General features: G+C 39.3%; 2 protein-coding genes across 19 annotated transcripts in view; one reads left to right on the forward strand and one right to left on the reverse strand.

Annotated features, from left to right (window-relative positions):
* Positions 1–3,647, forward strand: part of PUS3 (pseudouridylate synthase 3) — a 9,338-nt gene extending 5,691 nt beyond the window's left edge. For 6 of the 8 annotated variants that reach the window (XM_023534685.1, XM_023534687.1, XM_023534686.1 and 3 more), the window contains 4 exons: positions 758–1,178; positions 1,291–1,856; positions 2,707–2,897; positions 3,033–3,642. In XM_023534685.1, the coding sequence (XP_023390453.1) occupies positions 804–1,178; positions 1,291–1,856; positions 2,707–2,897; positions 3,033–3,343 (1,443 nt within the window). In that variant the 5' untranslated portion in view covers positions 758–803 and the 3' untranslated portion in view covers positions 3,344–3,642. Of the gene's footprint in view, positions 1–757; positions 1,179–1,290; positions 1,857–2,706; positions 2,898–3,032 lie in introns of all 8 variants that reach the window. The other 2 variants (XM_011367107.2, XM_011367111.2) reach the window with 2 other exon arrangements.
* The window catches only part of HYLS1 (HYLS1, centriolar and ciliogenesis associated), an 11,739-nt gene extending 3,637 nt beyond the window's left edge, over positions 1–8,102 (reverse strand). For 2 of the 11 annotated variants that reach the window (XR_002782057.1, XM_023534688.1), the window contains exons 1-3: positions 7,984–8,102; positions 6,422–6,569; positions 5,435–5,484 (exon numbers count right to left, since the gene is read on the reverse strand). Coding sequence is in view for 6 of the 11 variants with exons in the window: in XM_011367116.2 (XP_011365418.1) it covers positions 112–125 (14 nt within the window). In the remaining 5 variants the exon portion in view is untranslated. Of the gene's footprint in view, positions 1–111; positions 230–704; positions 832–5,434; positions 5,485–6,421; positions 6,570–7,983 lie in introns of those variants that run through there. The other 9 variants (XM_011367116.2, XM_011367119.2, XM_023534691.1 and 6 more) reach the window with 9 other exon arrangements.
* Positions 8,103–27,957: the final 19,855 nt, after the last annotated feature.

Genomic DNA, 27,957 nt, shown 5'->3' on the forward strand with positions numbered 1-27,957 from the left:
CTAGCATTGTTCTATGTGCTTTATATTAATTCATGTAATTCTCACAACTGTGGGATAGGTACTCTGATTATCTCCTTTTCACAGATTAGTAACATCATGATGCTTAATTACCGTCTTTCTGCCATCAAAACTGGTTAAAGTGGGAAAATCGTGACTCCAGGTTCCAATTCCAACACAAAGTACGATCACTGACAAATTTCTTCAGTCAGGCTAGCTTCTGTTGTACCACCTTTAAGACAGAACTGAGTATTAGATGATAGAACACAGAAGCCACTAATTTTATCTGAAATACTGGAAAGCAATAGAAATTCACAGTAGATATATACATTCCATATAAACAAGTCTTATGACTAGACAGATTAGACAAACATAATAGGAAGTCAAAAGGAAATGTTTTTAGGGAAAAAATAATAATACCAGTCCTTAATCATCTCAGCTAATGAAGAATAGAGATATGAAATCTACAGTCATTTCCCCTAAATTCCGACTACTTAAACCTTAATGATACTAGCTGAGTATTTTTTGATGCTACTTCTCTTTTCCCCTGTGAATTAGCCACTCAAGATGGAAAAGAATAATATCTGAGGATGAGAAACCCATAATAATTAAGCTAATGCTTATATCCCTGGCAGAAGCAAAAGCCTATCCTTTAGGCATTACATTAAATCTTAGATAGTATTTGAACATAATGGAAAGATACTGACGTGGCCAAAGGAATCAGCACTGAAAATGTTGTGTCCTTTTACTCTCTTTTTAGGTAGTGTGGACCCATATGATTCATTTATTCCTGGCATTGTCTTATCATGGCTGAAAATGACATAGACAGAATCCAGACTGAGAAACTCCTAAAAAGAGTACAAGAACTGGAACAGGAGGTACAAAGACTTAAAAGCAAACAGGCCAACACCAAGGACTCAAACGTTAGAGAGAATTCTTCAGGAGTTGGAAAAGCTAAGCGTGCATTTGATTTCAGTGCTCATGGTCGAAGACATGTAGCCCTAAAGATAGCCTATCTGGGCTGGGGATACCAGGGCTTTGCCAGTCAAGAAAACACAAACAATACAATTGAAGAGAAACTGTTTGAGGCTCTAACCAAGACTCGACTAATAGAAAGCAGACAGACATCCAACTATCACCGGTGTGGGCGGACAGACAAAGGAGTTAGCGCCTTTGGACAGGTAAGGGCCACTCTACTGTTTTCAAATCAAGCTATTCCAATGTATTCTAGGTGTGCATACTGAGGCTTCAGATAATTTGTATCTCTAAAACAGTCTTTCTCTAATTCCACAGGTGATTTCTCTTGACCTTCGTTCTCACTTTCTGAAGGGCAGGGATTCAGAGGATTTTAACTTGACAGATGAAGTCAACGATGCCGCTAAAGAAATCCGTTATACCCACATTCTCAATCGGGTGCTCCCTCCAGACATCCGTGTACTGGCCTGGGCCTCTGTAGAACCTAGCTTCAGTGCTCGGTTCAGCTGTCTTGATCGGACTTACCGCTATTTCTTCCCTCGTGCTGATTTAGATATTGTAACCATGAACTGTGCAGCTCAGAAGTATGTTGGCACGCACGATTTTAGGAACTTATGTAAAATGGACGTAGCCAACGGAGTGATTAATTTTCACAGGACTATTCTTTCTGCTCAAGTACAGCTAGTGGGCCAGGGCCTGGCTGAAGAGAGATGGCAAGAACCTTTCCAGATATGTCAGTTTGAAGTGACTGGCCAGGCGTTCCTTTATCATCAGGTCCGTTGTATGATGGCTATCCTTTTTCTTATTGGCCAAGGAATGGAGAAGCCAGAGATTATCGATGAGCTGCTAAATGTAGAGAAAAATCCCCAGAAACCTCAATACAGGTAAATTAAAAACAAAAGCCAAAATAACAAAACGGCTATTGCCCTTAGATTATGTTAAAATATATTCTAGCATATCTTTCTCTGTCCACAATTGTCTGAATAACTAAGTAACTGGTTCTGTCTTTCTGAAGCTTTTAATCTAACCTGTAGAATGTGATGAACATATAGGAGGGAATGGTATCTTTGAATTTTCTTCTCACACTTCTATCCCAGGAGCAAGAAATAGGTGTTTGGACCAGGCCCCTTAAATAAAAGCACATTCATGTCTACATTTTTATCCCCTTGAATTTATGTTAAGAGGTATGGTTAGGTTCTGCTAAAGTTAGACACTGGGCATTCAAACTATTTATATTAAATTTTGTTTGCTTTGAATTATGGAGGAGGCATACTACTGTACTTAGGAGTTTTTCCTATCTTTCAGTTTCTGAAATGGAATAATAGTCAACTTTTCTTTTGAGAGCAGGCTGAGGTCAGATAGACCAATAATTCACGCCTAAGCAGTGAAATCTGAGTTTTTACTTCATAGTATACAGAATTGACAAGTTTGGGAAAAACACTACCAGCTGTTTTAATTTCATAGCAATATGGTGGCTGGAGCCAGGTCAACTCTCCTTGTTATCATTGAAATTTACCCTAATATAGACCAAGCCTAGCCAGTTGATCTAGAGTTTGTTGTCATTTTCTTTTTTCAGTTATAATGTTGTGCAAGATTAGGGATGGTGTTGTATTTTCTTAGCTCTTACTCAATATTGACATAAAGTTTTTCCCCTTCTTTTAACTCAACTCTTTTTAAAGAATTTGTTGGATGGCTGCTCTATAATCTCACACACTGTTTCATCTCTCTTTCTAGTATGGCTGTAGAATTTCCTCTGGTCTTGTATGACTGTAAGTTTGAAAATATCAAGTGGATCTATGACCGGGAAGTTCATGAGTTCAATGTTACCCACCTTCAACAACAATGGGCTAATCAAGCTGTTAAGACTCACATGTTGTATAGCATGCTGCAAGGACTCGACTCTGTTGCAGTACCCTGTGGGACAGGTATGACGGAAATCCATGGATAAATTTATTTACCAGAACCAAAGTTATACAGGGTAATGGGGGAGGTAGATTTATATAAAGTTTGATTCTTTTGTAGTAAAGTACCCATGTAATGTTTGATTGTATATATTATAGGACCAAAGACGGACGGAGTGATAGAATGGAGAAATGTTAAGCCTTCTGTCATAAAGCAGACCAGTGCCTTCGTAGAAGGAGTGAAAATGCGCACATATAAGCCCCTAATGCATCGTCCTAAATGCCAAGGATTAGAATCCCGGATCAAGCATTTTGTACGTAGGGGACGCATTGAGCACCCACGTTTATTCTGCAAGGAAGAAACAGAAGCCAAAAGGGACTGTAATGACACACTAGTAGAAGAAGGAACTATTTTGGAGAAACCAACAAAGAGAGTCTGTGTTGATACAGAGATTAATAGGATCATTTAAGTACAGAAAACTCACCAAAATCTAGGAGGCAACAGCTTGCTAATGGCAGATAGGAAAGGAAATCTTTACTGCAAGAAGTCTCAGAATCTAGATGATCAGCTTTTAAAAAAACAGAAAACTAAAAAGATCATAGGCCCTATTAAGGAAGTTCTTGCTTGAACAAGAGATCAAACATTCTCTCATTTCTGTCCCAAAGGAATGAGAGATAGAAACAAAGGTAAATGTAAAATGGGGATGTATCTACGTATACCCAGAAACCTGTGCCTTGTGTTTAAATTCATTAAAGCTTGATCTTGCAAGTGTCTGATTTGTTGTACTGTTCTTTTTAAAAGCAAATTAGTTGTTATTACTTATTAAGTTATTACTTATCTGGATTTGCCTAAAAAGCTTGGCCTAAGTGTCTTATTTCTAAGACATTAAAAAATATATATATATGAAATTTAGTCAGTTAAACATTTGATAAGTTGTTTTAGTGCCGGGCACAACACTGCCTGACAGTGACCTAACTGAATAAGGCACAGCATCTCTTACAAAGGTTATATATCTCATGCTGTATGAGCAACAAATGGTCTCTGCTATATATATATATAGATACACACACACACACACACACACACACACACACACATATATATATTTTTTTACAACCTTTTACATATCTAAAAAACATTAACTCATGGGCCATATAAAAATAAGCCATGTAGTTTACCAACCCCTGGCCCAGAGGTTTAAGGAAAGCTCTTATAAATAGGTACCCAAGCTAAATCTTGTAGTACAAGGGAGAGCCAGCTGAAGTGGGAATGAGAAGTAGAGCTTTAGTGTGTCTAAGGCAGAGATGCAGTTTGTATAAAGATTAAAGATTACTGCATCTGCATTTAGGTAACTACTGTATTATGGCTTGAGAGTAACAGCATAGTTTAGAAGGGTAAGCAAGGGTCAAGTCTATAGAGTCTTGCACACTTTCCTACAAAAGCTTAGATTTTATCTTGTGGCACCACTGGAAAAAAAATTGTAGTAAAAATATTTCCCTAGATATAGTGTGGATTGGAAGAGGGCAAGACAGACCAATTAGGAGGCTGTTGGAGTAATCAGGGAAATTCATGATGGCCTAGACTAGATTTGTAGTAAGGGGAACAGAGAGAAGTGGATGAATTTGGGATTAAGAAAGGAGAAGCAACGGACTTTATAGGTGAATGAATGTGAGGTTTTCAGGATAACTCCCAGGTTTCAGATTTAAAGCACATGTGAGACACTGGGACAGGAAAATGACATGGGACTGTTTATTCTCAAAGTTGATAAGTAACTCAAAATACAAACACCAATATTTATTCAAAACATATTATTCTCTTAAATAATACATTATCCTTTATAGCAATTAATAAACATCAAGTAAATGAACTCAGACCTTCTGCCTAAGTGATAACAGCTTTCATCATTGCAGACTGTATCACTTATCCACAATTACAATATACTACATGTTTATGTGATCCAAAGTTTTATTTACCAAACAACAGTTTATTCCTATCTATGTTGAAAACTCCAGGTATATAAATAGGGTTTATATTCTCAAGTTGCTACCTAAAACACAACTAACATGGGACAGTTGGAAATAATACTAACATAAATTGTAAACATGCTATGTAAGTGCTACAGAAACTTAGTAGTGAGTGGGCTACAGATGCAAGACTTTCCCAAAAGAGTTCCAGGTTTAGGAAGTAAAATAGTATAAGAAAAGTAATGTGATCTTGTATTGAAGAGTAAGAAGACAGAATAGCTTTTACTTTCTGGCAGAGGAGGAACGGAAAAGATCCCCATTTTAGAGATGGGGAAATAGTGATACCAAATAAGAATTATTCTAAATAACCAATCGTAGCATCCAGGCCTTCTGGATTTTGAATTATGTCATTGATTTTTGGGACCTGATCTGCCAACATTTCAAAATGTCCTGGAGGTTCTTAAAATACTATTTTCTCTTTGAATTTTGATGTAAAAGATTCTTTCATTTTTAGCATAGCCATTGAGCATATTAGAATATTCTCATTTAAACATGTAAGGACAAACTAAAGCATTTTATTTTGTTCAACTTCCTACCTTATTGCAATGTACCTTCACTGGCATTAGTTTTTGAATTAAAGAAAAACCTAGAAAAGAACAGATTTAGGAAATGACTCCTTATTTTAAAAAATCAACTCTAAAGAAATGGTACATGGGACAAAAAGCACTAACTAAAAAGTCATGCTTGGGAGAGTATATAGAAGCCAAAGGGTAGAGGATCAGGGTTTTAGGTCTTAAGTAAAATCCTTTCAAGTTTAACTAGATTATACTATCAAATCTAGAAGAAGCGTTTAATGACATGATTTTTGGTAGTTATCGTAGAATAAAATTCAGGTCATCATAGATGAAGCAAGTGAGAAATCCCAAAATGTAACTTTGCAAAATTAGTTATCTGAGGTAATGTTTCCATCAATTCCAAAGTCTCTTACCCAGGGTAGGGACTAAATAAATGTAAGAAGTGAAGTAGGGCTTAGATCTTACTTTCTTCATTGGAAAAATGGAAGGAATTATTTCAATAGGCTGTGAACTTTAAATGAGATTTTACATATAGACGTATACATGTCACATTTAAAAAGCTATATGTAACATAATAAATATGTGATATGTAAATAAAATGGAGCTTCGTAAAAAGTATTACACTATTCATTTCAATGTTCATGCAATAGAAACCTACCTTAAAAAGATGAACACAGAATAAAGGAAGGACAGAGATGGAATAGGGCTCTGGGCCAGGAAGGGTTCCAACACTAAAGCCCAAAGAGATTGTTCTGTGTACTGAACTATAATGATTAACATGTTATTTTATTTACATTTAAATACAGCACACTCTTTTTTCTTGAACGTATAAGTGTTTGCAAATAATAAAAGCTAAACTTTAGTAAGGTCCTCAGGTAACTGTCAGTTCTTTCTCTTTAATATAAAGACCTGATAATCCTTTATCTTAGGAGGAAACTTTCATATAGAGGTTAGAATATATTATATTTTGTAAGTAAACACAATATTAACCCAAATACCCAACAATACCTTCTCTTCAGAATCTTAAGCGTCCAGGTGTCCCAGGTTTAGCTAGTTTCAAGTGAAAGGATTTCAAGGGTGGAAGCAGAGGGCTGGGTCAGTAGTTAGATTCTGTTACAGAGAGGCTACTGCAGAATTAGAACAAATCCCTCTACCTCTGTGGAGGTAAAAGGTAGCTTAAAGAACCACAATAATACAACACAAATAAAAAAAAAAACCACCCTAAAAAGAATCATATCGAAAGACTCAACAAAATGGGGGAAATATTTGTAACAGATTCAAAATTGCTAATTCAATTTTTTCTTACAAAGCTATTAAAAGGTACACACACCACCAGAATAAAGAAAACATGATTTACCAAGGAAAGAACAAACATAGAAAAAGATGTTTAATCTCATTAATGCAAATAAAAAACATTTTTTTAGATTGGTAAGATTTTTCAATACCCAGTTCTGGTCAGTGTGTGGAGAAATAAGCAACCTACACTCTCTGTGTATGTGGGTGGGATGCGGGATATCAATTTTTGAATCAGAATTTAAATCGTACAATTATTTCTAAGCCATCACTTGCTGCCAGGAATTATTCGAAGGAGATAAATTGGACAAGAATGCAAAAATGTCTAAGTACCAATTACCACTGGCATGTTATTCAATCATGATGATGGAACTGGATAAACAAATATCCATCATTAGGGGACTGGTTAGTTAATATGATACAGTGCAGTCATGGCAACAAATACCACACATCATTAAAAGTGATAATGCATATCTACGCTTGACATAGACATGTGCTTCTAAATTACTGACTGGATAAGGCATAATCTGCTTTTAAATAATATGCTTTATTATATTCAAAATGTACAATTATAAAAATACATTTTGTAAGTATAATCATGTAAATATGTATTCATATTGAATATATCTGCAGTAAGCACAAATGTGAACAGTGTTATTTTGATGGTTATGTGTGGCTGATGGAATTTCGACTATTTTCTTCCTTCTTTATATGTACTTAATAGTGCTTGGATCTATTTCTAAAAACAATGAGATTGTGTAATTTTTATAATTGGAAAAAAGTTTATTTTCAATTTAGGGTAGGACTGTAGTAAGGTTCTTCAAATTTACAGGCTATCCTAATTTATCAGGGAAAGAGTTTCTCGCACAGTTCACACCTAGAAGTTCACAAAAGGTGTGACTAAAGACTAAGGCTTTTGTCCCTTTAGAAGAAAGACCGGCGTCGGGCACCACCTGGCCAGCATGTGGCTGTCGTCTGTCTGCGACAATCGCGGCCTCCGGAGAGGCCGGCTCCCTCGCTGCACCCGCCCCTCCTGACCGGTCCACCGCGTTAAGCCGCAGTCCCTGTGACCTCGGGGGCTCCAGTTGGCGCATTACCTCTATGCGGCCTGAGGAAACCCCGAATCCGGGCCATAGGGCCGTCGGGGCTCAGGACTGCGCGCCTGGGAATCGGTACCCGGACAGCGAAACCAATTCCACGTACTCAGCCCCGACCTCTCTCCAGCATCGGGATGGCAGTGAGAAGCCTCTTCACCTCTCCCAGCCCGCCCCACTCACCAGTCACACCGAGGTGCGCTCGTAGCCCTGCTTCAAGCGCAGCAGCTCCGCAGGTGTCGGTTGACGTCCCGCAGCTTGCGCAGGCGCACTGCCCGCCCGAGCACGGCGGCCGCCTTAACCCCCAGGCCGCTGAGGTTTAAAACCCGGAGAACCAATAGGTGTCATTGGCCCCGCCCCTTCCCTTCTATTGGTCCTGAGGGTGTACGCCTTCCAAGTCTACATCCTGATTGGTTTATGTTTTCTCTTGGCCCTCCCCTCGGGCGGGAGGTAGCCCGGGATTTGGGGCTTCCGCTGGGAAAAATCTGATCCCCGCGGCGCTGGAGCGCGAACTGGAACCGTTGCTGCGTCGCTAGGCACACCCGACGCGGAGGGGAGGGCTTTCAAGCTTCCTTTAACGGCCTGGTTAGCTGGGCTTAAGGAGGGGCTGTCTTAGAGTTCCGTCCACCTCACCGAATCAGTCTCTTAACTTTTCCGACTGTGGGCGGCTCGGTGGCGTCCAGAGGGTTCCCGGCGCGGTCGGAGCCGTGATCCAGTTCCCGCCTCTGCACATCAGCCCTTTGACCCGTGTCCGACACGCGGGTTCTGTGTGAAGGCTCGGAGGCGCGGGAGGACTTTCTCAGGCTCACAGGCTCCCTGATCTGACCCAATGCTATGTCTCCAGTCCCACCGACCTTACTTTCAAACTGACTTCCTTGCTAGAACCACCGCTCACAGGCGGTGTTCCTGCGGAATGCGCCCGTCTACTCCCTTCACTTAGTCTTATTCTTAAAAACGGTGTTTTTGTTTGTTTGTTTGTTTTGAAGCTGTATCTGATAAAAAAAACGGTCTAGTGCTTTGGCAATTGTTAAGAATGGGACCTAGAAAAGAAAAAGGGATGAGGTCCCCACGACTCGATAAGCCTAGTCGCTGCATTGAACAACTTGTCCTCCAAGTCCTCACACAAAATAGGGAGGTGCTGGTTGACGAATTTATGCTGTTTTTAAAATCCAGCATTTAACGAGGAGAAAATAATGTTTAATCTTTTTCCTCCAAATACTTCATATTACCTCTTATCCTTCTCCCTGTGTCTCAAAACCTTGGCATTACTTCTAAGGCACGTTGGGTTTGTTGGGGGAAAGAAAAAAAAACAGGATGACAGAAGTAGGTTGTAAAGATTTGAATGACTCTGTCCTTAGATCCTCAATATCCTAACACTACTGCACACAGTTTTTTCTTTCCTCATGAACAAATACCCCATGTTCAGGTTTGGTCATTTTATAACTGCATGCCTTTTTCTCTGGCATTGAATCTCCAGTCAGTTTGTCTTAGATACGAGAGTAAACAGTCATTTTTCTGACCTACTGCTTGGATCGTTCCACATATTTCTTACCAACTTCCCAATTCGTTTCTTGTTATGCTTTATGTTAAAATTTGATCCTTGAACACCTTTAATTGGCAACACCTTGAAGGAGCTACCTCCTGTCATATTTCAAGTGGTATCTTGTGTTCAACTCAGTACTTGGTTTTGGTGGATTACTTCATCCTCTAACTTAACCTAGATCTGATTTAATAATCCTCGTGTCCCCTGAAATCCCCTGAACCTGAAGAAAACTGAAGCAAGACCATCTAAAATGTGGTATATGGAAAAAATCCTATTCTTGCAAAACAAATTGCTTCTTTAAAAATTTTTATAAGAAAAATTTCAAACATATAAAAAATGTATATAGTGAAGCCTATGAAGCCCCATGAACTCAATGCCCAGCTCCAACAATTGTTAACTCATGACCAATCTTGTTGCTACTGTTTCACTACCTACCTGCTTTCTCTTGTATTATTTTGAAGCAAATAGCAGGCATCCGAAATCTATATTTCGGTATGATTTCTTTGAAAAAGATATTTTAAAAGCAAAACCACAATACAATTATCATACCTAAAATATTTAATGTATTTTCTTCATGTCATCAAATATCCAGTGTTCAGTTTTCTACTCGTCTCAATTTTTTTTCTTTGTTTATTCGAACCAGGATCCAATCAAGTCCACACATTGTGATTGGTCGATATGGCTTTGAAGTTTCTTTTATTCTATAAATTCCTCCTCCATTTTTTTCCTTGTAATTTATTTATTGAAGGTACCATATTGTTGGTCCTATCGAGTTTCCCATAATTGGACTTTGCTGATTATATCTAAGTGATGTAGTTTAACATGGCTTCCTTACCTTTTGGTTGTAATACAGCCCTCTTCCAGATGCTTGCCTTAATTAAGTCTAGCTGGCTTACTAGCCCATCAGCCTCTTTATCTATGCATTCAGATATTACTTTCCACTGGTTATACTGTCATGCATGTTAATCACTCCTTTATGATATCTCTGCTTACTTCACCCCTTTGTTGACATTTTCAAACTCCTTCAACTGTAGTCCTCTCTTAGCTGACTAATCCTATCTCTAACATTTTCAATTCTTCCCTCTTTATATTTTCTCCAAACTGAGGAACGGCAACAATGGCACAAAGAAAAACAAAATGAAAACCGCTCTCACTTGACACTGCTGCCCCCTTCTGTCAGCCTAGTTGTCTAATCTCTCCTGTTATAGGTCAGTTCCTTAAATCCCTGAGTTCTGGATTCTGCCCTCATCAATATATTCAAACCGTACTCTCAAGGGTCACTGATCTTCTTAGTCAAATCATTGTTTTGCTCAGTCCCCATTCTCTTTTACTTATTTTTTTGAGGAGATTTGATAATTTATTCAGCAAATATTTATTGAACACCTATATTAGGTACTGTGCCTTGTCTTGGTGGTTTGTTAATAAATAAAGACACAAACCCTGCCCTTCTGAAGATTCCGATCTGATAGGAAAAATTGACATTGATCAAACAATCATCAAGTAATGTAAAATTACAATTGTGTTTAGTGCTAAGAAGAGGCAAATGGTCCAATTGAGAACATCTAATAATAGGGAGGTTTGACACTGTCACTGACCCAAGAACTGAAGGACAAGTAGGGGGAAGAATGTGGAGGGGAGAGATGGGAGTGAAAGGTGTTTTTAGGCAGAGGGTAAAGCATATGCAAAAGCCTGTGGAGGTGGAAGATTGGAAGATTCGAGAAGTTGAAAGAAGACCAGCAAAGAGACAGAAGGTAGAGATGAGACTGGAGGGCCAAATCATGTAGGTCATGCAGGCAGGTAAAACCAAAAGATTTGATCTTTATCCTAAGAACTAGGAAAATTCACATGAGAATTGTGCTATGTGCTATGTGACATACGCAGGTTTGCATTTGAACTTTCATTTAGCCTGCGTTAAGCAGAATGGATTTGAAGAGGGCAAGATTATATGTTAAGTCCAAATGGGAGGCAGTTGCATTATTCAGGCAGAAGACGGTGGTGGCTATGGCTGGGATGGTAGTCGCCAGAGATAGCAAGAAGGGAATCGATAGACATTTAATGGATAAAACCTGTAATGACTTGAACATGGATTGGTTGGGGTTGACGTGCAAGAGAAAGACAAGCCATAGATTAGTCATAGGTTTCTAATTATTGTAGCTCGGTGTCATTTTCTGAGATAGGGAATACTGGGAGAAGACCATGTTTTGAGAGGAAGTTAGATTTGGGGTATATTGAATTTGAGGTACCCTTGAGACATCAAGTGGAGCTAAAATTAGGCAGCTGGAAATTCAAGTGTGGAGGTTAGATGCAAGGTATGTCATATGGTTGGACGGTAGTTTAAGTAATGGGTGAGAATGGGTCTTCCTGGAGATTGTTTAGAGTGAAAAAAAGAAGGCGACCTACTGTCTTTGAAACTCCCATTTTTTGAATTCTATGGGACTCCCCTGCCCTGATTCCCATCCCACCTCTCCTCTTCTGCCACTCAACTGTTGCTAATCTTTAAAGATTGGTCCTTTTTTTGCCCCCCCTATAGAGGTTAATAGTTTTGTTGTTCCAATATCCATTTTAGGTGAGATAATTTCAAAATCTATATTTCAAATCTTTACCTGTTTCCTGAGTTTCTAACATCTATCTTAGCTGCATGCTTGAATTTCTACATGGATATATCTTTTAATCTTCCAAAATGCAATATATATGAACTGTTATTCATCTTTTCTCTCTGGTTTCACCCTCGTGATTTCTGTATTCTGATCAGTGATACCTCTTTAGCAGGTTGATAAGAAGAGGTCTTTCTTTTGTTTTCCAGTAGATGGCGCTAGAGTGCAAGTGTTTTATTTTCCCTTACCTGCTCCATCCAGTCTCTGTGGGCAGTGGAAAATGATTTGTATTCCCTGGGGAGATGGGCATCTCCTCTATGATCAGGTCGCCTAGATCTCAGGACACCACCTCTGTGGGGGCATGTGGTGGACGATGGTGTTCCAAGCCCGTGAAATCTCAGCGCTGTCCCCTGCATCCAGACACAGTGCTGCACTGCCTGGAGGTGTCTCAGTTGCCCCGACAGAGATCAGCCCCCATGGGTGGGAGCGGGGTGGGTTGGGAGAGTCCTGTTGTGTTTTTGTGGCTTGTTCTTCTCCCAGAAATTGCGACTGCCAGACTTCAGCTGCCTCACCTCTCTATCTCTGCTCCTTACTGGGATTAGCTGCAGCGTGTGTGCATCTGCTGCTCAGAAACTGTCTCTTCAGTTCTCGGGGCTGCGGATATTCTGCTGTCATCTGACACTCACTGCTACCGCTTTTTCTGGGGCCCAATGCTAGCTCTGGGAGGGTGAAGGGAGACAGCCAGACTCCATGGCTTTGTTTTCTGCCTGGCAATGGCAGCTGCTGTCACGCAGCTGTATTCCGTCTCTGTTGTGGTCACTGGATTCAGCCGCAGTACATGCTGATCTCTCAGTCAGAAATACTTGGGGCTACAGAGTTCACACTGCAACCTGATTCCTCTAAGACCCACAGTGAGCTCCAGGCTGCATCTGTGGCACCAGTCTCTGTTCTTCTCCCTTCCTATCTTATCTTCCCTGTTTGCTCTGATTCGCCCACCTTCAGTTGTTTCAATGCGCCCGATCACTCAGATGTGTTTGTGTTTTGAGCTGGGAATCTTTGTGGAATTACAGCAGTTCAACTTTTAACTTCAAGGGGAGAGATCAGGGGGAACTCTCATGCAACCATGCTTCTGACCTCATTTTTCTGTACTATTAAGTTGTAAGAATTCATTATATATTCTAGACGAAAGTCCTTTGGAAATATTTCCTCTAAGTATGTAGCTTGCCATTTCCTTTACTAACAGTGTTTTTGTATAATATAAAGTTTTACTTTTCATGAAGTTCAATTTATATTGTGTACTTATTGTACCCTATTTAATAATCTTGCCTAATCCAAGATTACCAATATTTTTTCTTTTCTTCTAGAAGTTTTATAGTTTAGCTCTTACATTTTGATTTATGAGCCATTTCATGTTAATTTTTATAGTTGGAGTGACGTAAGGTTTTACAGGGGTTTTTTTGGTATATGAATACTGTTTGCCAACTTGTTTTTTTTTTCTTATTGTAAATATTCTTTATATGTGAATTATTTTCTATAACATTATTTTAAATAATAGCAAAACGTTCTAATATGTAAGGATCTTAGTTTATTTAATCGGTTTCTTGTTACTAGACATTTGGGGGCCTTCTATCATTTTGCTATTATAAATATGATAAGTTAATTTTTATTAGTTATCTCTCTGGAAGAATGCGCCATTGTTTTCCTAGTGTAAATTCCTGGAAGTGTAATTGCTGGAACAGTGAGTTTACTTCTTTTAAGGATTTTGATGCTTATTGCCAGATTGCTGTCAAAAATGATTAAATGAAACTTACCAGCAGTGTGTGACAGTGCCCAGATTCCTTCTCTCCAGCATCAAATTAAATACAAAGTCATATCAAATTTACTTCTGTAAAGTTATACACCTGACCACTTGTTTGCAATTTGCTCTATCCCATATGACATCTCTTGTAACGTTCTGCAGGTACCTCAGATGCCTTTACTCCAACTTTGAACCTCACAGCCATTCTTCAATCATCTTTTATATCATACTTTTTAAAAACCAGGTATATCAATCATTTAGAATGTCTTCTCTTCTGCTGCATCTATCTTGCAGTCACTGTTACAATTCTGGCTTTTTCCTGAACCGTCTTCCATCTTTTTAGTACCCTTAACCCTAAATCTTTCCTCTCTACTGCTCCCATAGTTAATTTTTCTAAAACAACGTGTTCATTCACTCCTCTGATTAAAAGTCTTCAGGGGCTCCCAATTACTAAAAAAAAAAAGTGCAAATTTCTATGCAGACAAGAATCTTTTGCAATGACAGAGCACAGAAAGGAAAGTTTAACATGTATACTCAATTAAAATGAAATTGTAATATTTTCTTAAAATAAGTCAATACTGACATTTGTCTTCAAACCCCATTCCCACCTATATGCATAAACACACCTATTAGTTAGTATCCTTTACCATATTAGCTTGTGCTGACAAGAAAATAAGGGAAAAATAGTTTCGTTTGAAAATAAGTTTCATTCCCAAAGACTTGAATGATCACAATTTCCTTCATTAATACCTGGTGTCCATTTCGGTACTTTCTGATCCCAGACATTCCAAAATTAAAAGGTCACTAATATCTTCCCTTCCCTTTCCTTCATTCCTCTCTCCTCTCCCGCCCTCTCCCCCACTCTGTTTCTCTGCCTTCCCCTCTCCTCCTTCATAAAGCACCATGTTCCAGATGGGATCACTCCTTTTTCTTCCTTCTATTGCACATGGTCTCTCCATGTGCAATTTGATTCTGTATATTTCTTTTAAAAAATTTTTTGGGTGACATTTCATTTTACTCACTGATGTTTTCAATATGTCTTCTCCTCCTAAATCACAGATATTGCAAATACGGTATCCCATTTCAGTAACTTCTCTAATCCCACTGGAGATCTTAGATAAGTTGGTAATATGATCAATTACTACCTTTAACATTTCTCATAATACAAAATAAATAAAAGGCAAGTCATATTTCCAGTAATATTAGTAAACAAACAAACAAACAAGCAAACTCCTAAAGTCCATTCGCTCCCTTTTGTTATAGTCATTTTTCATTCCATTTCACTTCCTTATCCCAAGAAAATAGCAGACAAAAAGTTAACTCTAGATTTCCAGGAGCATCATCAACAATAAGTACAATTTTGAAAGATGCTTTATTCTCCAAACGGTACTTCTCCATTTTGCTTGCATAGCAGTTCAAGATAGCATCTTGGAAGAGGAACGGAGTCATCCATGACTTCTTATTGCTCCTGTAGTACACTGGCAGTGTGTGTATACTTACTGATGTGTACTTAAAAGTCCCGGGGTTCTTACTGTGCCAGATCACACAGGGTTTTAATTTGTAGCCTGCCACATTGCCCCCAAGCAAAACTGTTATCCTGTCCTTAAAAACCGTGAAACCTAGTATGGACTTGTCCTCCATATGGATGAAAGTCCTTTCAGGCATTCATTTTCAGAATAGGGAGGTTTCAGCCATACTGAATATTTGCCCTAGCAAGTAAATTTCCTCTGTAATTAAACTTACCTAAAATTTCCAAAAATTCTTTAGCTTTCTTTACTTCACCGTTCGCAGACTCACCACTCACTCACGTTATGCTTGAATCATTTAAACCACCTAGAGCTGGCAGGACATTCCATATGGCTGGGTCTAGAGTTTTCTTTCAATATCACTAACAAACTTTTTGTTTTGGCTAAGATCTATGAGGGAACCGAGAGGGGTATGCTCCTGTGTCTGAGCTGCAATCCACATGATTAAAAGTTTCTCCATGTCTGATATAGGCCCACTTTTAATCTTACATGGTCTCTTTGAATAGGGTAGGATGTTTTGTTTGTTATAACAGTTCAATTTGGGGTCCAGAAGTCTTTTCCTTTGGCTACCAGGTGAGCAGAGACAAAGAAACTATTATTAACTTCACTCTTACTGCACTCTGGTTTCAGTGTGAAGAGGCATATTATTAATTAGAGAGAAAAGGCACTATCAAGAAGGAAAGGTCTTGAAACTACAGGCAGAGAGACAACACAAAGGTTGCAATAGCATCACCAAGTGAGGCCCTTGCAGGGTGCAGTGCACAGGGAATAATTGTAGATGCCATAATCATAGCACTTCAGAGTTGTGCACCTTTGCAAACAGTCATTCTCTGACTTTGATGCTCTCTTTCAGTCACTCATTGTGGGAAGAGTTGAAGAGTTGAATTTTTGTTTTTCCCAATATAAGAAGACATGGGAGAACTCAGGGTCAGGCCTCCAGGAAAGCAAAGGTGGGCGTGGGGGTGTTTGGTAGGGTGGTGTGAGGGAAAGGGTGGGGTAGTTTGGTAGAATTGACTCAATATTCAGGTTTGGTATGGGAATAGAGTCTTTTCTAATACTCCTGACCTAGCCCCTTTATGCCTTCCAGAAGATTACTTGTGCCTAAGACTTTGGCATCTAGAAAGGCACTTGGAAATTCCCAGAAAATCTTGAAGAGAAGGGAGGTCTGGAGATGGAAGAGGTACAAGGAAAGCATCCCCATAACACTTCAGTCAAGTTCCTTTTAAGACTGTATACAATCCTTTGTGCAGTGTTTCAGTCTTTGCTTACTCTAGGTTGTAGAGCTACAGATCTAACCCTCCTTCAGTGAATCAGAGCTCACTTAATTTCCATAGTACTCACTCATCTGAGAAAACCCAGTCTGTTCTGAGCCTGATCCTCCATCTTCAAAGGCCGTTCTCAAAGAAACTGTTCTTGATCTTCCTGCCCACTCCAATACATAATCCAAATCCAAACCCTGGAGGCAGTTAACCTTTATCAGGCCACTCCTGCAGTCACCCACACTGCTAAGTTCTTCCTCATCTCATGCCAGAGCTTAAGCTGCAGGCCCTCACACACTGTCTTCTCTGGACAGATGACCTTCTCAAAGAATGGCTCCCACTGGCTAAAGTTTCTGACATCTATTCTGGCTAGGAAGTCTGTGCACTATGGAAAATTAGAAAAACAAAGTGTTGATGTCTTTACCTCAGCCCTACCACAGAGCTTTTTGTTTGGGTAGCCCTGGTGAACACGGTAGAGCCTGATTCATTCTTGGCCTGGGAAAATAGAGATAATGAACCCCACAGTGTCATGTTTGGTGACATCCAGACTCCATTCTTCCCACTGCACTTTAAAAGCAACTTTGTGTGAACTTAAGGGCAAAGTGAAACTCCCATGGGCATTGTACACGGGTTTTCTTGGGTAGGGGAGAACAGACAGAAGTCGCAGCTTGGGGGCAGTGTAAGCTCCAGTGCCCCTTCTCCAGTGTGACCGACCAGTCCATGACTGTGTAGCCTGTAGTAGGAAGGGCATGTGACAAGCATCTGCTGTGACTGCAGACTGGAAATGGTCGATAACTGCTGTTTGGCAGTAGCTTGCTGGAACTTCCCATCACTCCTAAATGTGCTGCGTTACCATTAGAGCTGGGGACTAGATGGCAAGAGCTGAGCTGATGGGACAGGGATTGAAGGAATGGCCTCAAGGCAAAGCCTTCCCTTCTTAGAGATTGAGACTCAGCCTAGGAAAAGCCTCAGGAGAGGGGGTCACAGAGAAACCTTTCGGAGGAGTCCTTGTGAAGAAGCTAGTTGTTGTTATCCTGGCCTTCCCACAATCAATCCCCTTTTGACCATGTTAAATGCATTAAGCTCTGAGCTGGGCGTGTGGTAGGAGGTGCACTAATGGAGGGTGGTGACTCAGAATCCATATCTGATCCCAAAAGCACATTCCTTGCTTCTCTCACCTGTTGGACATGATGTCTGACCTGTTAACCAAGACCATATGGATTAGGATCTCCTTCTGCCTTTACATCATGGTGCCATTTTAATTCGGTCTGGTTTCTTGTACACAAAGTAAAGACATTGGGCTACGTTGCTTGTATGCTCAACGTTTGTATTTTACACATAGGGTAAAATGGTGCTTCCAAAGCTGCCCAGGGCTAGAGAGTTTGGAGTGCTGTTAAAAGAGGGTAAATGGGATTGGGTCAGGAGGCTGATTTGGGTTGGATATGGAGGAGGAGTGGATGAAACCCAGGCGTGCAGGTCGGTGTTCTAAGGGTGATTCAGGTTGCTAGAGGGAGCTCGGATCTGAGGCAGATCTAAGTGTCAGGAGAACTAGTTGGTCAGACCCCATATCCCCTGCAGGCCTGGGAGTGAGGCAGATGAGATGCTGTGGAGAAGGAACTGTCATGGAGAAGAAACGTGACTGTCCTCCTGCCACACGCACATTGTTTCTCCTGCCTGGATGGGGCCTCTAACAGAGCTGCATAATAAAGTAAGTCTCCATCTTCTAACTCACCTGGGACCAGATGATTCCACTCCCAGGTCTCCTCCCTGCTGTGCAGGCTGAGGACTCGTGTTTGTCTGAGGTTGGCAGAAGTGGTTGAAGGGGATAGCGCTGAATGCAGGAGACTTTCTTTAGGGGAAATTTTTATTTTTACTTTTTATTCCCCTGTATCTCATGCCCTTTCATTGTCCTCCTGCTGGGGAAACATAAACCCAAACTTCGGGTGGCTATAAAGGAGCCTAATTTGGCCTCAAATCCATTACCTTCCCCCTCCTTCTGTAGCGAGAGGGGATGGGTACAGGTTGTGCCTCTGGGCAGGACAGGAGCAGGACAGGGAAAGACAGCATATCCTCCAACTCTCATCTAGGAAAGAGCAACGGTAATGGAAAGGCCTTGGGCAGAAGCCAGTGCTGAAGGGGAGAAGGTGCAGACTCTGGGCTCCAGGAGACGCCTCAGGGGAGGGCAGAGAACCTACTTCTGGAGGCTCAGATAAAGAGACAAAGAGGAAAGAGTAGGTTGGCCAGCACATCCTCCTGTATTTGTGGAAGAGAGATATAGCTTTAGGTGTCCAAGGTCTGTCTGTGCCTCACACTAAGATCCTGGGGTGACAGGTTTTGGAAGGCTAAGCAGCTAGCTGAGGCTTAAGGGCTGAGTCTGGAAGGTAGGCTTGAATATTAGCCTTTTGAAGGGAGTTACCTGTTGACTAATTCGTGAATTGCCTGCCATTTCTGGCCCTCACATTATAGGAAGGGCAGTGAGGTACAGTATTAAGGGCACAAATTTCACAGTAAAAACATCATAACATCACATATATGATGTCAACTACGATAGCATTTATTAACATGAACATGTGGTATGTGTATAGAAATAATATTGTGTGGAGATATGGCAAAATATTTATATTGTTTTTCTCAGATTTGGGGGTATAAAGGGAATTTTATTTACTTGTTTACCAGGTTGATATTCCAAAATTTCTGTTGCTTTTATCCAGAGAATAATGTTGTTCAAGTTTACCAGGACAAACACATGAGACATTTGGGTTGCATAGAGTTTGAGATTCATGCCCAGATTTTCATCACTGGTTGCCCAGGTTAAGGTGCTAGAGCATCTTCCCAGGCAGAACAAGGGTCCTTTGCTTGGAAGCATAAGCCGATGCTCTTAGCTCAGACTCTCTAGGACTTATATTCATGATTGCTGCCTGTGTCTCACATGTTCCAAAGGCAAGACTCCCGAAGGTGATCTCTGTGGAATTTCCTTCTAGATAGTGGCACGTCAGCCTTAGATCCCAGTCAGGCCTTGGGACCCCTCCCCCACCTCAGTTTCAGTGGGAGCTTGCTCATGAACGTGGTCTCTGCCAGTCAGAGGGAGTTTCTTTGTTCTTTTAAAAAATGGAGATGGACTTTTTCTTCCCCATTCTTTTTCTCTCTCCATTGTCATCTGATGATTTAAAATACAGCCCAGCCCCCCAGAGCTTCAGCCCTGGGAATCCTTCCAGATTATAAAGAAAAGGAAACATTGAGGTGTAGTGCAAACACAATAACCCACTGAGTCAGATAGATGTGTGCCTTGTTCTCTAGGGAGAAATATTTTACTCTAAGCACTCCTGGTCTTTAATTGTAAGATGAGGTCAATTATTTCTACCTGTGAGGTCCTTCTGAGAATTCAAAGAGAAGAGGTGCATAACATGCCCAAAGATACTTGATACTAAGTAGGTTCTTAATGTTTGTCCCCTTTGCTGTGACCTATATGTTAGTTTACATAGTCCTGACAGCTGTATCAGATAGATTGTGATAGTCCTTGTGTTTGCCTGTGAGGTCACAGAGGCACAGAGGAGTTCAGTAACTTGTTTGTGGTCACAGCAGGTAGGTGGCACACTGGGGTTTGCACCCCAGGTGTGCAGGGAGTGCCCTTATAGTAAAGATAATGTAAGGGATCACACTTGAGTGTAACATGTGTCTGGCTTTAGGGTTACACCCACTCAGATAAATGGCCCCACACTCACTCTCTCCCCAAGAAAGGGGATCTGTCGTCACTACTGCCCATCTTCTCGATAGTGACTACTAACTGCAACTGCAAGGTTAAGGCCAGGAGTATTATCCTGCAAACTTGGAATTAGGGGGTGTCAGTATAGAGGCACCGTTCTCTTGTGTCTCTCAGATTAACCATACCAATCATGCAGTTCATTTTTTCATCAAAGATTTTTGATGATCTGATATGTGCAAGACATCATTCTAGGTGCTCAGGAGATAGCGATGAGCACAACATGTAAAACACATTTGTGGAGCTTTCATTCTTGAGAGGAGAGAGACAAAGTAAACATTAGTAAGGAAAAGCTATAGAACTAAAACTGGGTTAAGTACTCTGGAGAAAAATCAAACAGGAAAGGGACAGGGAAGTGTGAAAAGAGAGTTTGCTTGTATATATGAAAAGCTTCCCTGGTAAATTAACACCTAGTAGATGAAAGATGGATGGCACAAATATATGGCACCGTCTGGAGGAAGTAAGGTAAAGACAGGGAACTGATGGAAAAACTTATTTCCAGCCCTCTATTTTTTCCATCCACGCCCTTTCTTGTCATTAATCCAAATATTTTTTCTCTTTCTCCTCATAACACTCCGTGTGTCTTTCCCACTATAATCATTTATGGTCTGTGTCTTCCTTGAAAAAAGTAATGAAGAAACTTGAAGCTGAGATCATCTTCCTCTCCTCACCTGTTTTTTTCTGGGCTGTCCCATCCATCCTCAGAGATGGTGCTACACTGAGCAGTCAGACTGTATCTGGAGAATTGGGCTCTGATCTGGTGATACACTTTGTGAGGGATATAGTACCCCTGGAGGTTATGGTACCTGGAAGGGCCTGAGCAACTCACAAGTGCTCAGTGACCCCAGCTTTGTTATATCTAATAGGATGTCACGTGGATGTAAAGTGCAACATGTTTGTATAGACCAACAAATAGACTTACAACTGAAGTGAAGGGGTACCAGGGAGAGAGATTCTACATCAACATTAATTAGTATCTTATGATAGATCTAATAAAATGAAATGTGGTGTCTGGGTGGCCTGAGTTCCCAGGAGCTGGAGGAATGCAGACGCAGACAGTGTACATCCTCTCCTGGGAACATTAGAGAGAGGATTAGGGTGGTTTGATCTGAAGTTTACGATTCTGTGATTTTAGTGGGCTGCCTGAGGGCTGGTAATGAGAATAAATAAAGCTGGAACCTCCCCACGGGAACATTCTCAAGAATGGGCCCCAGGATGTTCCAGTTGCTTCTGCTTGGCATATTCACAGTGCTTTTCATGGATGAGGGTAAGGCCTGGTGAGGGAGGCAGTGAAGATGGAAAGAGAATGTATGGGGAGGAAGAAAGGAGGGAATTTCTAAGCATGACTCTGCTATGGAGCTGCTATAAAATGGTTCACGTAGAATTTGTCTTCTTCTCTTCACAGGAGACAGAGTCCTGACCACAAAATGTATGGTTTGCTGTTCTTGGATAAATGATGCTACAACGAGAGGGGACAGTCTTGAGTCCTTTACGCATTGTCTCTCTACCCTCCCTGACTCCACTGCACTCTCCTCACTCACTTCCCTAGTGTCTTCTTTCTGCTCCCAACCTTGAGTGGGGGGGCAGAATCCTTGACTCCTTAAAGAGTCCTACTTATTTCCCTGGAGTAAAAATCCCTGGAAGACTTGGGAAGGGTGTCAACTTCTCTCCTGTGATGTTTGCACCACCACAGTATAAATGTTTCCAGATGGGAGAGGTAAAGCAGAATCACTTTCCCTGAAGCTCTGCTTTAAGCTTTTCTCTCTTTCTTTAGGGATTCGATTTTGCAATCATTGTAATAATCATGATGGATTCAAATGCCTCAATACCATGAAAAGTTGCTGGAAGTTTAATGTAATGTTAAAAAACAGGAGTTGTCGTACAGATCACTTTTACTTTAATGAACGTTTTTCAGGTAAGTGAGGTATTAGAGAGAGACAGGAAATATTACCGATAGAGCCCACAGTCCCTGGAGTCAAGGTGTGGAGGGAGACTGGGACCCCGATAGAGGGTAGGGAAAGTGCAATTCTTCATACATAGATCTGGGGCAGAGACTGTATGGGAGGCAAAAGTCTTTTGCTTGGTCCTATCCAAAGAGATGTAGATGAGATGCAGACACAGCCTTGAAGCTCATTCCAGACTACAGAAAACTGAAAAGATTCTGGAGAGAAGTCATTGCTAGGAAGATGGTGAGATTAAGCAAAGTGATCACATTTGCTTTTCTTCTCTTTAGGGAGATATTTATATCGTTATTCAAAATTATCTTGTGATCCTTGCGAAGAGGGAATGTTCCAAGTATTCCATGACTTACTGCGAGAAACATTTTGCTGCACTGAAAATGATAGATGTAATGATCCTGATCTAATAATTGATACTACAAAGAAATATGTATCTCCAGACAAAGACATAATATGAGCCTGACAACAAATAAAATCGTTAAGATTTTTTGGTGAACACATAATGCAACATGTATGTATGTATGTATGTATGTATGTATGCTTTACTGTTAAATTGTATACCTGAAACTTACTAGATTTTGTTAACTAATGTCACCATAATAAAAATAAAATAAAAAAATAGGAAAAAATTAAATTAAAAAATTATTAAGATTTTTAAACCTGCTCTCCCAGTAGTCTTTGCCCTTCTCCAACCGATGCCAACACCATCTTACATTTTCTCAAAACCTAGACTCCACTCTCTTTTCTAATCCAGATTTAGTTATGGAAGTGCTGTCTTTCCTGTGTCAGTGCTTCTATTAACAGGAAAGTGTAAAAACAGAGCCCCTCAAAACCCCATCTCTGCTTTCTGATTGGATCCTGCTGTCTTTACTACCTGATACCTCCTGGCAATCTCTATTCATCTTTAAGTTCTGATGCCCAATCTGGGCTAAAATCAGAGTTCTAAAGTTTCTGACAAAGGAAGCAAAGTATTTTTCTGTTAGAGCTTCTGAGGGAAGAGCATGACAAATCCGACTAGACAAAAATCAGGACAAGAAATCAGGAGGTTTTAGAAATATTTGGGAATACAGTAGAAGAGGTATTTGGTGGGGGATTTGAAAGGGCTTGTATTAAGCACAGGCTCGAGACAGTCAAAGTGATATGAGAAAGCTCTAACTTCTGTGAAAGGAATTGTCAACATACCAAACATGAGAATTTAGTATCTCCACTATTTTGGGAAACTGTACCAACCAGAGCTACTCCCGACCACATATCCCAGATCACCATGTTTCCGATCATCTTATCTTGGTCTCATGGCTAAAGTACATCAAGATGGGCCCTTAGCTGAGTATTGACCAATTACTCTGTCTCCTGGCTTTTGAGAGATACTATACCACTTATAAACATCAATTTAAAAAATTTTAAGAGAATATCAGCAAACAGATTTCAATAGCAGATGAAAAGATAATATATAATGAATCAATAATTTTTGTTGAGTAAAAAATTGCAAACTGAGTGGTTTAAAATAATATTTTTTTTCTGTGTCTGAGGCATTCAGATGATCCAGATGTGCTCAGCTGGGCAGCTCTGCTAATCTCAGCCAGACTAGACTCATATATCTAGTGGCTAGCTGAAGGTTCATTGATTTAGGCTGGCCTTGGGTAGAATGACTCAGCTCTGCTTTGCATGCTTATCTTCTCCTGGGACCAATGGACTGGCTTAGACATGTCTTACTTATGGCAATGGCAGAAGCATAAGAGAGCACAACCCAAGCCCATTTCCACCTCTGCTTACATTACTTTGACCACGCCCAGTGGCCAAAGCAAGTTATATGGCCAAGCTTAGAGTCAGGAGACTGAGCAAGTTATCCTAACTACAGTGACAGATATTGAAAAATTATGGGTCAAAGGATGTAGACAAAAGGAGGATTAAAGAATTGGGGCCAGATGTTGCAATATACTACATGTCATGGCCAAGTGAATCTTATTCTAGGGATGCAAGATTGGTTCATAGTTAAAAATATCAATTAATATGATATTACAATAACTTAAATATAAGATAATCATCCTCATAGAAAACTAGTAGTCTGACAACACCTTTTTTATATCAAAAAATAAAAATAAATAAAAGTGGCATTGACAAATATGTATTTAACATGATGAAATGATATATATCTTAGTCCAAAAAGCCAGTGTTTATTTAATGAGGAAACATTAGAAGGTTCCATGCTAAAATAAGGAATAAGATGAAAATGTTCACTATTTCTATAGCTAGGTAATATAATGTCAGGAGATTAGCCAATGTGATTAGACAAGAGAAAGCAATTAGAGGGGTTAGAATTTGAAAGGGAAAAGCAAAACTATTTTCTTTTGCATAGGAAAGGGTGTATATCTGATGAAACCAAATGAATCCATAGAAAAACAGTTACTATTAATAATAAAAGAATTTATTAAAGTGCCAAGGCATGAAATTAGCATTCAGTTACCAATAGTGTTTGCCTATACAATAACTGCTTAAAATGTGAAAAGGAATGCGTCATATATAGCAGAAAAAAAATCCATATAAAGAAAAAAATATAAAAAACTCCTGAAAGATATAGTAGTTGGCTTGAAAAAATTCCAACAAAAGCATACCATCACTTTTTACCCTAGAGTTAGACAATTGAATATAAAGTTCAATTAGGAGAATAAACAAACAAGAAATACTAGCCAAATGCTGAAGAAGAGCAATTGAAAGAGGGTTTCATTTCTAAATATTGAAATCAACTACAAAGCCTTTATAATTAAAACAACGTTGTTTTAACACATGAGTAGATGAAAAGGACAACTTCTTGAAAAGGTTTCCTTGATGATTCAAATGGCAGTGAATTTTTTTCTTTTACTGATGTAATGCCCCTTCTGTTCCTTTCTATGTCATAACCTTCATATATAACTACAGTTCTAAATTCTGTCACCATATACCTGCCTTACTTGTTTTTAAAATTCATATAAATGAAATTGTATAAACGAAGTGAGTTGTACTCTTTTATGCCTGGCTTCTTTTGCTTATCATTATGTCTTTAAGAGTTATCTACATTGTTGTGTAGAGCAATAGTTCAGTCTTTATATTGCTGTGCAGTGTTCTATGGTATATACTACCCTTTATCTCTTCCAGTATTAATGAACAATTGAGTTGTTTCTAGTTTTTAGCTATCATGAGTAGAGCGGCCATGAACATCCTTTTTTGTTTTTGTTTTGCAGCAACTCCTTTATTAGAAAATAAACATGAATTTAAAAAATTGACTCTTTATGGGTTGTTTGTTCAAAGGAAGCTAAAGAGCTATATTGGATGCTCTAAGTGTATGAGAAATAATGGCTTAAATTTTTCCTAATGTGATCTAAGACTAACGAGATGGGAACAGTTAAGGGGTCAAGAAGATTACGATTTTAAATGAAATGCTTTCTGGAAAAAGTAGCAGAATATGAAATTATTAAATAATTATAGTTTTTTGCAAATATTTATGAATCATAGATCAGATAAGGGTTTAATATCCAGAATATGTAAACAACTCTTAAAACTCAACAAGAGACAAACAACTTAATTAAAAACAAACAAAACAGTTTTTAAGGATTAAAATGTAATACCCCCAAAATACACACTGTCACCCCAGTGAGCTAATTTCTATTAAAAAAAGAAGTTCTTTCTGGGGAATTTGGAAGCCCAAACACCCTAATTGCCCAGAGTGACATGGAGGGAAAAGATAAGTTTTTAGAACTGGGGGGATTATAGTTGTAATCATATTTAAGATTGCATAATTTATGCTAATTATGTTGTCTATTGGCCTCTGTTTCCACCACTGAACATTCTCATAAACATCTTTTGGTAGACCTATTCATTCATTTTGCTACCTAGGGTAGAACTGCTAAATCATAGGGTACCCCTGTAATGGGATTAGGAACATACCAAAGTGATTAAATCAATTTACAGTCTCATTTATTGACCATTTGGATATTTTTTTGTGAAGTACCTGTTCAAGTCTTTTGTCCATTTTTAGTTGGATAGTTTACTATTATCAAATTAATTTGTAAGAATTTCTTAATTTTTAATTTTTGTTGAGATATAATTAACATATAATACTGTATAAATTTAAGGTATACAATGTGTTGATTTGATACATTAATATATTACAGTATCATTACACTATAGTTTTAGCTAACACCTCTATTACTTCACATTATTATCACTTCTTTTTAATGGTGGAAACAATTTAGATCTTGTCTCTTAGCAACATTGGAGTTTATAATATACTATTGTTGCCTATGTTCACTATTCATGCATTAGATCTCTGGGACTTATTTATCTACTGGTTGCAAGTTTGTACCCTTAAACAACATCTCCCCAATTCCCCACTCTCTTGTAACCCCACTCTACTCTGTTCTAGTTTGGCTTTTTTAGATTCCATGTGTAAGCGACATCATACAGTAGTTGTCCTTCTCTGTCTGATTTATTTCACTTAGCATATGCACTCAAGTTTCATCCATGTTGCCACAAATAGCAGAATTTCCTTCTTTCTCATGCACGGCTGAAAATATTCCAGTGTGTGTGTGTGTGTGTGTGTGTGTGTGTGTGTGTGTGTGTGTGTGTGTACCACATCTTTAACCATTCATTCATTGATGGACACTTAGGTTGTTATCATATTTGGGCTATTATAAATAATGCTGCAATAAACATGGGAGCTCATATATCTCTTTGATATTCTGTCTTAATTTCCTTTGAATGTATATCCAAGAGTGAAGTTGTTGGATTATGTATTTTTAAATTTTCAAGGAACTTCCATACTGTTTTGTGTATTGGCTCGATTAATTTTCATTCCCACCAGTAGTGTGGGAACAGGATTCCCTTTTCTCCACATCCTTGCCAATATTTGTTATCTCTTTTCTTCTTGATGATAGCCATTCTAACAGATGTGAGGTTAAAACCACTCATGTGGTTTAAAGTTGCATTACCCCAATGATTAGTAATGTTGAGCATCTTTTCATGTACCTGTTGGCCATTTGGAAGACTTCTTTGGAAAAAATGTCTACTTAATGCCTCTGCTCATAGCTTAACCTGATTTTTTTTGATATGGCAGCCTGGAGAGAGTGATGTGCTTTGAGCCTAAAAGATCCTAATTCGAATCATTCTGGTTCTGTCACCATCTCACTGAGTGACCCTGACTATTCTTGTAACATCTCAGAACTCCAGTTTCCTTATTTATGAAAAAAAAACAAAAAACAAAAAACAAATAGTTTCTCCTTTACAGGGTTGCTATGATAAAAAAAATGATATCTTCAAAAAACAAGTGTTGGCAAGAATGTGGAGAAGGGACCCCTCATGCACTGTTGATGGGATCACGAATTGGTACAGTCACTCTGGTAAACAGTTTAGAAGTTCTTCAAAAAATTTTAAAATAGAAATATCTTATGACAGCAATTCCAATTCTGGGTACTCACCTGAAGGAAACCAAAACACTAATTCAAAAAAATCTGTGCAACCCTATGTTTACTGCAGTGCTATTTACAATAGCCAAGATATGGAATACCCATCAACAGACAACTGGATAAAGAAGTTGTGGTAAATATATACCATTGAATATTATTCAGCTGTAAAAAAAAAAAAAAAAAGTGAAATCTTACCATTTGCAATGACACAGATTGACCTAGAGAATATTATGCTAAGTGAAATAAGTCAGACAGAGAAGGGCAAACACCATATGATCTCA

This window comes from Pteropus vampyrus, unplaced genomic scaffold (assembly GCF_000151845.1).
Source record: "Pteropus vampyrus isolate Shadow unplaced genomic scaffold, Pvam_2.0 Scaffold130, whole genome shotgun sequence".
NCBI classification, from domain to species: domain Eukaryota; kingdom Metazoa; phylum Chordata; class Mammalia; order Chiroptera; family Pteropodidae; genus Pteropus; species Pteropus vampyrus.